This window comes from Polyodon spathula, chromosome 3, assembly GCF_017654505.1.
Source record: "Polyodon spathula isolate WHYD16114869_AA chromosome 3, ASM1765450v1, whole genome shotgun sequence".
Classification (NCBI taxonomy): domain Eukaryota; kingdom Metazoa; phylum Chordata; class Actinopteri; order Acipenseriformes; family Polyodontidae; genus Polyodon; species Polyodon spathula.
Window position 1 is genome coordinate 78,191,868 of NC_054536.1, and position 14,820 is coordinate 78,206,687.

General features: G+C 35.5%; 1 protein-coding gene across 1 annotated transcript; it reads left to right on the forward strand.

Annotated features, from left to right (window-relative positions):
- Positions 1-7,702: 7,702 nt before the first annotated feature.
- On the forward strand, positions 7,703-9,819 carry LOC121313437 (transcription factor Sox-17-alpha-A-like). The gene is made up of 2 exons (XM_041245966.1): positions 7,703-8,165; positions 8,532-9,819. The coding sequence occupies exons 1-2, from the start codon at positions 7,868-7,870 to the stop codon at positions 9,413-9,415; spliced, it is 1,182 nt and encodes a 393-aa protein (XP_041101900.1). The 5' UTR covers positions 7,703-7,867; the 3' UTR covers positions 9,416-9,819.
- The last annotated feature ends 5,001 nt before the right edge of the window (positions 9,820-14,820 follow it).

The window sequence follows — 14,820 nt, forward strand, 5'->3', positions numbered from 1 at the left end:
ATATAGATTGATTCTATTTGAGTGTATTGTTTTAAAAGGCAAATCAAACATTAATTTAAACTGTCCTTGCAGAAATGCTGACATCATATATTCACTTTTACATTCTACTTACAAAATTGCCTTTGATGGTTTTAATATACAAATGTCCATAACTTTTATTGACATGCACTTGAAAAAAACAACTGACAACATAAATACTGCTTCAATGATTACAGAGAACCAGCAACTCGGGGCAGTTATCAGACAAAAAAAAAAAAGCCTTTAATATAGTTATGGGCATCTAGCAATATGTTTGGACCTTTAACAGACTGCCATAAGGTATTTGTGTTTAGACTAATAACCTTGTACACATTGAATGGGTATCTAAACTGAATTCAGAATATGCCTTTTATATTACTGAAATTGTGTTAAATATTTCTAAACAACATTTTTTTTTTTTTTTAAATCCTGTATTGTGTAGTCGGATATGCTTCAATATTGTCTGATGGTTATTTCCTTATAATAGGTTTCAGTGGTAAAAGCATAATAAAGTGGAATTAGGCATAGTAAAAGCATGGTAAAGCATACTGTACAAAAGGACTGTAGAGGTAAGGTAAAACATATTAAAAAGGTATAAGGTAAGGTACAAACCATTAAAAACTAAATTCATAGTTTAACCATAGGAACAGCATGGAAAAAGTGTAAAATTACTGTGAAGATTTACTGGGGTAAACATACATTATAAGGGTTATACAGTATGTTAATGGACTGAAAATCTAGATGATGTAAAACTCTGAATGTACCATAAAAGAGAAGTGATACCAGAAAGCCTGAAACAAATAGAATCCCTGAAACTGTTTTAAAATATTGTAATTCGATCTTCGTCCTGTTTAAGTTAAATTACTGTCATTTACTAAAAGTTATAATATAACTGAAAATATATTCAATAAACCAACATTGTTGATGGTACCCCTTCCCCTGTTCAATGTTTATTTTTTTCAAGATTCCTGTTTTGATTCTTAACCATTTGGGTTTAACTGTAATGTAATCATTTTGTTTTACTTGATAATGTTGTCAACTAAAACCAATGAGGTGAGACATGCATGTTTTTACTGGAAACCTGTGTCATTTTTTTTTCTCCTGATTACCACAAACTGTGATATTATCTGTTATGACCAACGTTCATCCCTTTTTTAAAAATGTTGTTCTGCATTTGTCAGATATACACAAAGTGCATTGATTTGGCGGCATGTTCCCATAATACAGCATATCTGTTCGGCGTCTGCCTGTTCCATAAAATTACCCCAGCCATCATATGACTTCTGTTTATGTAAATTTGAAATACATAATTATATTTAAAGCATCTAAACATATAGGGCCCTATCAGTGGTGGCTGTTGGCCCAAAAAAATGGGGAGGCAGAAAAAAGGTAGAGGGCTTGGGAGTCCTATTAACCCACCAGCAACAGTAGAACCATATTATTGTATTCTGACTGACAACATTTTTCATATTATTTATTTATTTATTTGTTTGTTTGTTTGTTTGTTTATTTATTTGCCATAAACCTTTATCCAAGGTGACTTACTGTGTGTTACAGGGCAATATAGGGTTACAATGCAAGATTAATATTTTAAATACAGTATAGTTTACAGTAAGTGCAAATAATACAACTAAAGTACAATATGAACTAGAATGCAACAAGTTAATGCAACAAGTTAGGGTGACAACAAGTTACATCTACAATGACATATTAGCAGTGCAATAGTGCAAGGATAGTGCATCAGCTGAAGATCCAGTAACGTGGTGCTGAGGTCAGGCAAGTCTTGTGCACAGTAGTAGGAGGGGTAGATCAAGAGATCTACAAGTACAGTCTAAACAGGTTTTACCCCACTTTGGGCTGTTAAATGCATTTTCTCCACTAGACAACAGAGAAAACAGTAGTCCATTATTGTTTATTCTAATAAACGTAACTATTACACACAGCCAGTGTATGTTTACAAATGCACTGTATATAGCATTGATTAGAAACAATGTTGTGTTTCTGAAAAGGGAATCCATTCACTAATCACATAAGTAATCAAGCTATTCCTATAAATAGCCCTCACTCTACAACTCCTTGTCATTTCTTTGTTTGGTCCTCCTGCTCCCCTGTCTCCATCTTGCAGCATGCCTTGTCTGACTGGTAGGTGGCCCAGAGTGCCACTTGCCCTGCCAGTTATCATCAATTGATATCATAGTTCGGATAGCGTATAGGGGTGACTATCAACCCTCAATGGGCCACATTATATTACATCTCACTATGGGCATGGTCATTTGTCAAAGAATTGTTCATTTCAAATGTTGTGGCTGTCTCCTATAATATATTATTCAGATTTCAAGTGCATGTCACTAACATACTTTGCATAAAATATTTTCTAAGCAAGTTGTTAAGGCAGGATAAAGGCAGACAAAAAAATCAAGCACATTTGCCTCACCTATTTTATACCAGTAGACAAATAAAATAAAATTGATAGAAATATCAGTAATAAGGCTGTGGGCCCCTACATATATTTTTAAAACCACCAACTTGTTACATTTTTCTACCAACACTATCAAATCACATAAAATAGGTAGTCTTTTTGTCTGTTATGTAAGTTTTTTTTTTTTCTTCTTTTGCATACAGAGGCACTGGCTGGTTTCCTGATAAGAGATAAGATCCTTGTCTAGCCTGGGATGTTTTCAAAGTCACCAGCTAACGATGAGGTCCATTGAAATGTTTACCCATGAACTGAAGGGCCATTGGGAGACTCTCTACACTTGAGGCAGTTTAACCTACATTCAACCTGCATCATACATTGACTATCCTGTGCGAAACTTTGATGTGAAGGCATTCATTCACCTCTTGTTTACCATTGTTCCTACTGTTTGCTTTAGTTGTCTTCAAATAGTGGAAGCAGGGAAACCGACACCAGTGCCTCACTTTATCAGTACTGAAATCATAGGTCTATCTGGAATACTGAGACACTTTTTAAAGATGGGATTTGTTTGCTTATGAAAGCTCAGACAAAAGTAAATCATTAGCGATATACAACTGTGTGTGTGTGTTAAAAAGGTCAAATCAAAGGCTTGAACCTGAACACTTAATAGTAACTGTTAGAAGAAAGTGTGCTACTGATTAAGAAGTACTTAAAGTAGACATTATCTTCAAAATATACCCTTATGGCAAATTTACCACTAGCCCAGTCTCCATCTGACAGGGTAACGTCATGGCCCAGAGTGTTATTGCCACAGAGAGACTCAGAAAGCTGCAGTTTAAGCTCAAATGCACACTTTATTTACACACACAGAACAGACATGAACAAAAACACATGAACAAAATAAAAGGAACAAGGGCCAAAACAAAATATCTACAAAACTCACACAATAATACAGGATGAGACAGTACAGAGCACAAAACACATGGGGAGGGGGGTGACACGGCAGTCTCCTGACCTCCTTCTGCCAGGGTGTCTCCAAGGCATTCCGGCAGCGAAAATCCTGCTAGTGGCAATGCTGGCAGTGGTTATGCTGACTACTGTGCGGGGCACTCCAGCAACGGAAATGCTGCTAGTGGCAATGCAGACAGTGGCAATGCTGCTTCCTCCAAACATGCAGCTGGCTGTGGCAACACTGGCAGCCACAAAACTTACAGCAGCATAGGGGGGCCCTACCAGTGGGCCCTGTGGCAGTGGCAACACTGGCAGCGGAAATGCTGCCTCCTCTGGACCAGCAGCTAGTGATGTTTTTTAATTTAGTTGTATTGCTTTTAAATTCAAAATGGAATTGTTTGTATATCCCCCCCCCCCCCCCCCCCCGAAGCTCCCCCCCCACCCCCACACCCCCCCCCCGTGCAGTACCCACGACGTTAACGTAAAAGGTAGATCAAACATTTTTACTAACGTAACATCTAGCTATAAAAACTAGAAAATTATGTTCCCTGTAATGTCAACATTCATTCTTATAGACTTTCAGTCTTCCTAACCTGATTCTGCCAACAGACTATTAGATCATTATAACTCCATTGTTTAAAGTTTATGATGAATTACGGATCGGGGCATTACACGAGACATGCTACCGTTAAAGCAGATCATTGGAAACTACACATGTCTCGGAGAATGATGGGGTGTATTGGCATATAATAAAAAACTTATGATTAGTATAATTTCATTCTATCAAGTTGGCCTCTCTATAATAAATCGTAAGATCTACCACAAACTATCCCCCCCCCCCCCCCCTCGTAAAGTAATTCATCATCACAATTACGCAATTTAATCAGTGTGTACACTTAATCGCAAAATTTTGTACTATGTAATATTGTAGTACTACATCATGGGATAACACGATGCAATACAATTATCTATTTAAAAATAAATCAATTTTTGTACTGATGATTGGATGGATACTGATCTCCTAACGTCTCCCTATTACAGTATTCATGAAGTCTTTAAATAGAAAGGGACTGGTGTGTTTGTAATCTGAGAATATCTGAAGGGAAATAGATTGGGTCTAGACGACTGCATGACCTAAACTCTAGTAGATGATGAGGTAACAGTAGTGCCTGCAGTTTTGCTCTCTTACAGATGAATTTGGTATAGGCTGATTGATTGTGTAACGGAGAGATATTTTATTATTATTATTTATTATTATTATTATTATTATTATTATTATTATTATTATTAGTAGTAGTAGTAGTAAGCCATTTAGCAGACACTTTTATCCAAAGTGACTTACAAGGGGTTAACTATGCATCACAACTGCTGCTGCAAAGTCACTTACAATATGACATCAGTTTCTGCCAAATGACATCTTATTATCGTGTCATATATCACGTCAGTATCACAACTGCTGCTGCAGAGTCACTTACAATGTGACCTCGGTTTTATGTCTTATCTGAAGGACGGAGCACAAGTAGAATGAGTGACAAGACTCTAAATTTAGAGCCAGTAGGCCACGGCAGTATGCATATAATACATATATACATATACATATATACATATATATATATATACTATATATATATTATATATAGATCTATAGATATATATATATATATATATATATAGATAGATAGATAGATAGATATAGATAGATAGATAGATAGATAGATAGATAGATAGATAGATAGATAGATACACATACACACACATTTAGTACTTTTACTCAGCATGGCTTTGCATTTCACTGTGCACCTGTTAAACCTGTTTACAACTCCCAGGGATTTTGGTGCAAATGTCTAGTTTGACCTTATCCTCCAATCTACAGTTTGTAAATTAGGGCTTTAATGCATGGGGTTGAAATGTAACCCAAAATACCAGGATTCATCTTCTTTAGGTGGATTTATGTTCAACAAATCTAGGCATAAAAATAAAGAACTTTATTTATGCATTATTTTTATTTATAGAGTGTGCCAAGTTATTTCTAGGAGTAAACTTGGGTACCAGTGCTTTTCTGAGTGTTGTATGGAGTTTGTTAGAGGTGGGTTGTCACAGTGGGCTAGGGCAAGGTATTTACTAATGTACCTTGGGCTAGACTTAAGAAGGTGTGTTCCATACAGGTTGTTTGGGGTTTAATGGAGTTTCACTTCAGAGTATAGTGCTGGTGAACTAGAGGTACTACAAGCAGTGGTTGTACCTGTCATGGGACATTAGCCTACTCTGGGTTATGTTATGTTATTTATTTTTTGGAATATGATTATTTAGAATGAAACACATTTACTTTTTATTGGGTGTCCAATCTTTCCTTTTCTTTGTGTAGACTTTACAAACACAGGTGGTTTGTTAAACCAACCAAACAAGTCTCAGAAAGACTGTCCAAAGGCTTTATCTCTGCTCCCATGCAGCCCATGAAGCAGGCTCTGCTATTTGCTTTTTTGGCTGCAGTAACATTAACAATGAATACTGTTGCAGAGTTAAAAATGTAATTGAACAGTCGCTCTGTAATTTTACTGGGAAACGAAAAAATTATTTTTCATCCAAACTGAGTGCAGCAGGATTGCAAGGGAAACTGAAATGAGTCGAGACAGGTGTCTCAGGTGACTGATTCAGAAATCATTTCTGAGCTAAGGTACAAAACAGCCCCACTAATACTAAATGCACTGATACAAACAAGCTGGCTGCGATTGTAAGTGAAATTCATTGAACAAAGTTTCAATTACTTTTGCAATTGTTAATTTATATTTAATAAATAAATTATATATTAATAGGCTAGGCAAGAAGCGATGTTACTTTAAAAGTATTTTAAAGCAAAGTACAAACACTAGAATACACTATTATATAATAATATATAGTATTTATATACTAAGATCACCTTTTAAATGTTTCACAATAATTTCATAATCTAATAAGAATAAGAAAGGTTAGGATAGGAATAACAATAGTAAAATCATTTATTATATCCTAAATAATCTTATTTAGTTAAATATTGTAACAAAATCGTCGATCCAAACGTTCTGTTTCTCTGTGCCTCAGTGTTGTTTTCTGCAACGCGCATGACCTGTTCAAAGATTACAGATTTTTACAATGCTTTACAATTTCCTATCGATTGATCATCACTTGCGCTGCACAAAATAAATACTGAGATTAAAATACAATCGAAATAAATAATCTGAGGTTATTACAAAGACATTGACGAGAGAATATTTCACTTCTAGTTCATATTTTTGAAGGTATTCATTGTGTTCATGTCTGCTAGTCTACAAATCCCTGTTTAACTTGTAGTCAGGTTTTATCAGACACCAGTAACAAACAAGTAGACAGCGCTTGGAAGTTTACTTCAATCAACAAAGTTTCAAGAACGTTCGAAGTAGTTCATTTGTCAAAGTGTAAAAAAGTAGGCAAGAAGCAGACATTGTTATGCGTTGTAGCCTGTCTTCAAGTTTTTGCAAAGCCACACACAGACGCACACACACACCAGAATACAATCGATTGATCTCATAAACCGCACTCTTTATCAGAGAGTTTCGCAATATTCGATTTCTTTTCGTGTTCAAACAAAATCTTCGTCGTTAGTGTGCATGACATCTAATAATGAAATAAACATGACTTGAATGTTAAACTGTCATTAGGGTGTGTTTTCAAATTACGAGTTTCTGTGGATTTAAATGTTAAACCGGATTATTTCTTACATTTTGTACACATTTAGCCTTTATGTGGATTTGAAATCAGCTATATGTTTAAATTGTGGGTTAAAATATAGGACATGTTATTATTACTGACACCCGTAAACGGCGCAGCTTCAGTGTTTAATAATTATAAAGTAAAATCTAATTTAAATAATGCATTAAGTAAGTGAAACCAGAGTTTTCTGCCCAACGTTGTCCAGTTTCGTTTGCCTAGAAGATAGTATAATGCATAGCCTAACTTTCGAAAACATTTAGAAAAAGAAAATAAAACCATGTAGGTACAGTTATTAGACTATTGTTAAAGAGGCAATGTAGAGATTAATAATAATAATAATAATAATAATAATAATAATAATAATAATAATAATAATAATAATAATAATAATAATAATAATAGGTGAAATCAAAAGTTTTGTTTGAAAATGACTTAACTTGGTCTGGGTGTAGGCGTCCCGTAAATGGCAATCAGGCGGAGTTTCACCAGTAACTCGCACCTTGCAAGCCTCGCCTTGCTCGGCAGTGATTGGGTCATGGTGTGTTTAAAAACAACGTCCCGGCCTAAAGCTGGTACAGTTCAGCACAGAGGCAGAGCTTTGCAGGTAGTTGATTACAGTGCTAAACGAAATACAAAGAACTCAGCAGAGTTTTTAACGCTGTTTGTTTTTTTTTACGTTTTGGTGTTGTAATAGTTTAACCTTTACACCATAAAGTTGCAATTTAAACATTTGCTGTGTTTAGAACTTGAATAGAAATGAGCAGTCCTGACGCTGGGTATGCAAGTGACGATCAGACCCAGGGAAGGTGTTCGATGTCACTCATGATGCCTGGAATTGGACACTGTCAGTGGACGGATCCCTTAAGTCCTCTCGGGGAAGAGAAAATCAAAAGTGAAGCCTGCTCTGCCAGCTCTGGAAACCAGAACAGAGGCAAGACCGAACCTCGGATACGGCGACCCATGAATGCGTTTATGGTCTGGGCAAAAGATGAACGTAAGCGTCTGGCACAACAAAACCCAGATCTGCACAATGCAGAACTCAGCAAAATGCTTGGTAAGTTGTTGTGTTTGTGTGTCTGAATATAGCCTGTAGCTTTAAGATTATAAACGCGTTGAAATACTAAAAGTTCTAAGTGGATGTACAGTAAACAGCATTTTGAGATGTATGTTTAAAGTTTCAACTATTGTACGTTATTTGCTTTGTTTTTGGTGCTTTTGCAATGCAAGCAAAAACAAACAAACAAAAAAAAAAACATTGAGGGTACAAATGTAATTGACTGCTAAAGAAAGCATGCACTGGTTTTAGAAAGTTGTATTTATAATAAGGTGTATGTAGATTAGAAGGGCATCTCCAGGAAATAGTATTGCAATGTTGTGAAATATTACTTCCACACCTAATGTTCAGTCATTATCTTTTTAGGTAAGTCTTGGAAAGCATTGCCTGTGACTGAAAAGCGCCCATTTGTGGAAGAGGCAGAGAGACTCAGAGTGCAGCACATGCAAGACCACCCCAACTACAAATACAGACCACGGAGGAGAAAGCAGGTGAAAAGAATCAAGAGACTGGAATCTGGCTTTCTGGTGCACAGAGTGACTGAACAGCAGGCTTCAGCTCTAGGGAACGATGACAGGGTCTGTGTAGACAACCTTAATGTTGCTTACCATGAGCACCATTTCCCAGTCCAGAGTCATTTCTCTCAACTTAGCCATTACCGGGAATCGCAAAGCATGGGGGGGCATTTAGACTCTTACAGTTTACCCACCCCTGATACATCGCCTCTGGATGTAGTGGCGAACGATTCTGTATTTTTCCCATCGCAGGCCCAAGAAGATTACCACATGATGCCTTACAGTTACCACCACCAACCTGCAGAGTATCTCTCTCAGGAACACCATTCCAATCCTGTGCTACGCAGGCCTCTTCCCCCTACAGAGCACATGGGTCAAGTCAGCTCTTTACAGGGTTTAATGGGATGTCATGGCTCTCTGGCAATGTATTACAGTCAGCTGTGTGCACCCACCAACCCGAAACTTCAACAGAGATCCGATTCTGGACAGCTCTCGCCTCCACCTGAATCCCATCAGGTGGACAATGTGGAACACATGCACCAGTCAGATCTTTTGGGAGACGTGGATCGCAATGAATTTGAGCAGTACCTGAACTCTGCAGCTCGCTCAGATATGACAGGGCTTTCTTATAATGGACATGAAGCAAATATGCCCCCGACTGACAATAGTCAAATTTCTTCAGTTCTCTCCGATGCAAGTACGACTGTATATTACTGTAATTACAACAGTGCATAAAAGGTATTGAGGGGTACAGGATTTATTATAAATTGTCACCCACTATATTTGAGGACATTTATGTATTGCTCCATCTAGTTGGTAGCAGTAACCACAATTTGGTATTTACATGTAATTTATTTATGGGCCCAAACCACAAGCTGAAATGGTATAGTGTGGAATTACAGAAATGTGTGGGTACTATATAAAAATGTGCATTATTGAATTATGTGGTCTTGTATAGAAGAAGAAAAAATGAGTGTCTGGAACGCAAGTCCTTTATTAAATCGCCAGCATTTCTGAAATAAAATGTTCAAGGGAAAAGCAATACCTCTTCAATATCGTTTTTAGTTTAACTTGCATATGCATTTTTTTTTTTTTCCGTGTAACACTTTTTTAAGATTACTTTTTGTAAATATTCTTGTATAAAGATCTTTTGTACTTTTGCACTTTTGAAAAAAATAAATAAACACAACATTAAGTATGAAATGAATTTTTCTTTGTTTGGAATGTCCTTCAAATGAAACAAATAGCAGCCTGTTTGAGAGTGTTCTTGGCATTGCTCAGCACAGGTAATTGCTTAAAAGGATCATTTTTTTTTTTTTTTTTTTTTTTTTTTTTTTTTTAGGATGTAGAATGTAGTGTAACACCTGTGTATATTATCAATAATTTGTATAGGTTTAGGGCCACATGGTCTAAGTAATTTAATTAGTTAATCACTTAAACTATTATGTGACTTACCAGCTTCCTACAAAAAAAAAAATTGAACAGTGTATAATTGTTTAAGAATTAGACATAGATTGAATGGAACAGATTCTAAACATATCTTAGTGTTACTGGGAGAATGTATTATTACTAAACAGCTATGCTCTGCTTATAATCTCAGTCAATATTAACAAAGCATTACCTCAAATATAGGAGGTTATATGTACTGTTTTCTTCTGAGCACATATTAATATTAATGAACAAAGCAGTTTAAAATTCTTGAAACGACTCTAGACTTGTTAGTGTTTTAACAGCTGTCTGTGAAGATGCATATGCAAGCTGCTGCTTTGAAAGACATGTAGCAGCACAGTAAAAACATTTTTTTTTTTGTTATTTATTTATTTTTTTGATAAATGAAGGGTTGACAAACGGACAGTTGTCTCCCAGTGTTGGCATATTTAATTCAGATTTTATTATTATTATGCAAGAGAAAAGTGAAAAAAAAATAAAACAAAAAATGAATGAATGGGGATAGAGAGTATTGTTTTTTATAAACATTCTTTCCCTTCATCATTCAATGAAAATAGGCCATAAATCTATTGTATCAAAAATGAATCAGTTCAATAGGCCTATAATTCATTGTATTCTTATATCGCACCTCCAGGATCAACAGTAGCCACCCAATTTGATTGTAATCATACATTGGATGGTGTGTTCGGTACCATGAACCACTTACAGGGTTTGTTAGGTTGTTATTAGTGAATGGTGACCTAGGAGTTAGTAATATATACTGTAATAAATATATCATTTTCATTGATTAGCGAGCGAAGCGAGTAAGAGCGCAACTATTTTGATTATCATAAAATTAGAAATGACACTGTTGGGGTCATTGGGCTCAGGGGGTACCAAGCACACCATTCAGATTGTCTGATAAATCTTCATTAAGCCCAGGGGTGTCATTTCAGAAAAATCCTCTGGGGGCACTGGTTTATAACGAGGTCAAAAATGTCGTTCCACTAAGTCTCATTTTAATAAAGTGTGTAACGTTAAGGTGGGTAAATGATTTAACGCTGACCTAATTGTTCTGCTGCCAGCTTTATGGAAAGCATGGCCTTTACAAAAAGAGCCAGGGGTAGGAATGCAGTTTAACTCTATTTTAGAACATCCATCTGAATACATCTATGCCCCATGTGGTCCATCTATATACACCTTAGTATGTAAGAATGATTCTACATAGTACATTAATGGCAACAAGTTCCATAGAAAGGCTTAAGGAATGATGTGGTTCTGTATGTAGCCTAACGGTCTGGAATGGTTTAAGTGTACAGGTTAGTCAGTGAATTAATAGCAGAGAACTGACATTTAAATGACAACTCGAAATGCTTCAACTTTATTATTGAAAATACTGATATGAGTGTCTGATAAATGAGCACTGCATCTTACGATCAGAAGCCTGCTTTCTGTGCATCTGCTTATCAGTGTAGAAAATTGCTGTACAGTTGTTCTGCTGAGAATCGTCTAGGGAATATGGTATTGTTCATTTAAAGTGTGGCAGCAGCATTTCCCTGTGGAGATTGCCAGTAGGAGCCTCCAGTCTTGGTCTCTTTCCAAGGCATTGTAGAATTACTTTACGGTGTCTGCTTACTTTTGGACTTCTAGTTATTGCAGTTTAAAATTACAATTTATTTTGCATTCATTCTGTTGGAAATATTTTTTTTTTCTTCTTATCTGGTGAACACAGATAAGGAATGACATGTTTTCATTAGCGTTTTCATTATCTGATCACTGGTGTAAACTGCAATGGAAACTAAACATTCAATGTGATGTGCATGGCAGGAAAATGCTATCCAGCACTGTATCTGCTTAAAAAATGAATATTTAGGTAATCCATAACTTTTGGTTATTTTAATTACTGAGTTTTGGCTCAAAGTTTGATGAAGTTTAAAATTGTACTTTTGCGTTTATTATAAATTTCCTGCTAGAAACCCCTGTCATCCCTTGTATGGAGTTTGGCACACCACCTAAACAAAATCACCAGTAGCGTACTGTTTAACACTTTACAACACATGACTTCACCTATATAGTCATTCATGATTAACAGAAAACAAAATGTACTTCATTAATTCAGTTTATCCTGTTCTTCATGTTGTAGAAGCTATATTGAACATGGTCACACACACTTACAAGAATTATGATTAAAAAAATCATGCAGAATATATCCTGTTGTTGCCAGTATACAGTTAATAAAGCAAGTACTTATAAATAGAGATATATTATATATATATATATATATCTATATATATATATATATATTATATTTTCATTTATATTTATTGTAAAAAATAAATAAAATTTAAACTCTTGGACCGCACTCCTTTAATGATAGTATTGGTTGCAATTATTTTTGAGAATATCCACGGCCAACGGCCTTAAACAGACATCATAAAATGTGAAATTTATTCCTTTGCTAGCTACAGACTTTAATACTACAGACTTTAATAAGGAATAACTACAGTTTTGGACTTTGTTATGCAATCTAAAAATATCACTGTACCATTCTATATTGTCAGACACATTATTTATTCTTGGACCAATTTATGACATCAAGCCCAAGAAAAAGCAGTCAGTCCCTCACACAGCCCCACAAAGTAAAACCCTATTATTGTTAGGTTCAATGTCCACTGACATTATCTGATAAAGATTTCACCACCTTTCATTTTTGTAATAGAGGTCTGTTATTTACAGGCCACTTACCTTGTGAATTTATCTTTTGACTTTGTAAACTTTATGAACACTATAGTAAGCTCGGTTTGTGACCTTGCAGCCAGTCTTTGCCTATTAGATTACAATATGCCTTGGTTTAATTAAATTAATATTGTTACTGTGGTAAAGCTTTGCTGGCTCACTATTTGAAGCACATTTACTGAATTCAGGTAATTGCTTATCCATATAGAATTATAGATAGCCTTAAGACAAAACAACCAAGGATCCTAAAGCATCTTGTAACAGAACTCGAACTGAATGAAAAACAAACTGTGGTATAATAATGTGCCATATTTATTTTATATAGCACCTTTCATAGAGGACCACCATTACAAAGCATTTTACAAGCTAGTGAGAAACAACACATAACACATTAAACAGTGAAAACAATGCAATATATTAAATACAATGAGATACAAGGCATAGTACATTAAAAACAAGTCTACTATGTGAATTCTAAACATTGTGGATGCATGTGTCATACAGAATCATAATATAAAGATACAGTGAAAATCTGAAATAGCAAGTTAGACAACAGCTAATAACTGGTATTACTCTTAAACAGCATGGAAAGCAAAAGAGAACAAGTGGGTCTTGAGAGTTGATTTGAAGCAAGCAATTGTGGGAGCTTCACACAGCAAAGCTGGGAGAGAGTTCCAGAGAGTTGGGGCCATGAAGCTAAAAGGGCGCTTTCTGAGTGTGGTAAACTTTTGCTTGGGTATAACAAGCAAACCAGAGTCAGAGGACCTCAGCTTGCGTGCAAGGACATAGCGGGTCAGCAGGTTGGAGAGATACACCGGACTTGTGTGATGAAGGGCCTTGTAGGCAAGCTGAAGAATTTTGAAAATAATCCTGAACTTTACAGGTAGCCAGTGCAGCTGGGCAAGATGGGGTGTGTGTGTGTGTGTGTGTGTGTGTGTGTGTGTGTGTGTGTGTGTGTGTGTGTGTGTGTGTGTGTGTGTGTGTGTGTGTCGTGTGATCATGCTTTTTACAGCTGGTAAGGAGGTTCAGGGTGGACAATACAATGTCCAATCCTATTATTTTGTAGCATCTCCACTATATTTTAACAGTTACAGTTAAATATGTTAGTAACACTTTATATTGCATGGCATAAATTAATATTAAATAGATAAGCAATTGCTTATCTTAAATTAATGTTAAATTAATATTTCATAAATATGCAATTGCTGGTTTCTTGCTAATTGTTAACCAAGTGTCAATTGAAAATGTAGTTGCTTATCACGTCCCTTTATATTACATTTTGTTACCCTTGAAAATATGTAATAATTTCCCCTTGTTTACATGTTTTTAATTGAAAATACAGTTAATCTGACTTAAATATTAATGGACAATAACAAGGAATAATTGAACGTACATGTAATATCAATTGCATATCTATTAAATATTAATTTAACATTAATTTAATATACAATTGCATATCTATTTCATATTCATTTATGCCATACAATACAACGAGCTACCAATAAGTTTAGCTTAAATGTGATTTGCTGGTGTTTTAAACTAGAATAACCTATAGATAGACTAACTATAAAAAGGCAATATTTTGATACTTATCTATAGGTGACCTGGGCTGGTTTCAAACTTGCCAGGAAGTTCAAAAGGGCTTTTTTTTTTTTTTTTTTTTTTTTGTTAGGTTCCTGTGCTTGATTCCAGGGAGCTAAAAATCCTGTTTTTAGTAGTTCAGAGGAAACCTGTTTTAGAGACATATTTGTCTACCCAGTTCATCTTGAATGTTTTATTATTTTTGTGTTATCAGGGATCATTTCTTAAGGTAAATACTCCTCATCCTTTCCTGAAGGACTGTGATCCTTGATTGTGTCTGTTTGATATTGGCACTGAAGGAGAATCAGCAGCTATTTTTAGTTTTTTAAACAGAATGACACATATTTGGTTGACTTTAGCCTGATCTTCACCAATCTTGGGCTAAATATTGTTAC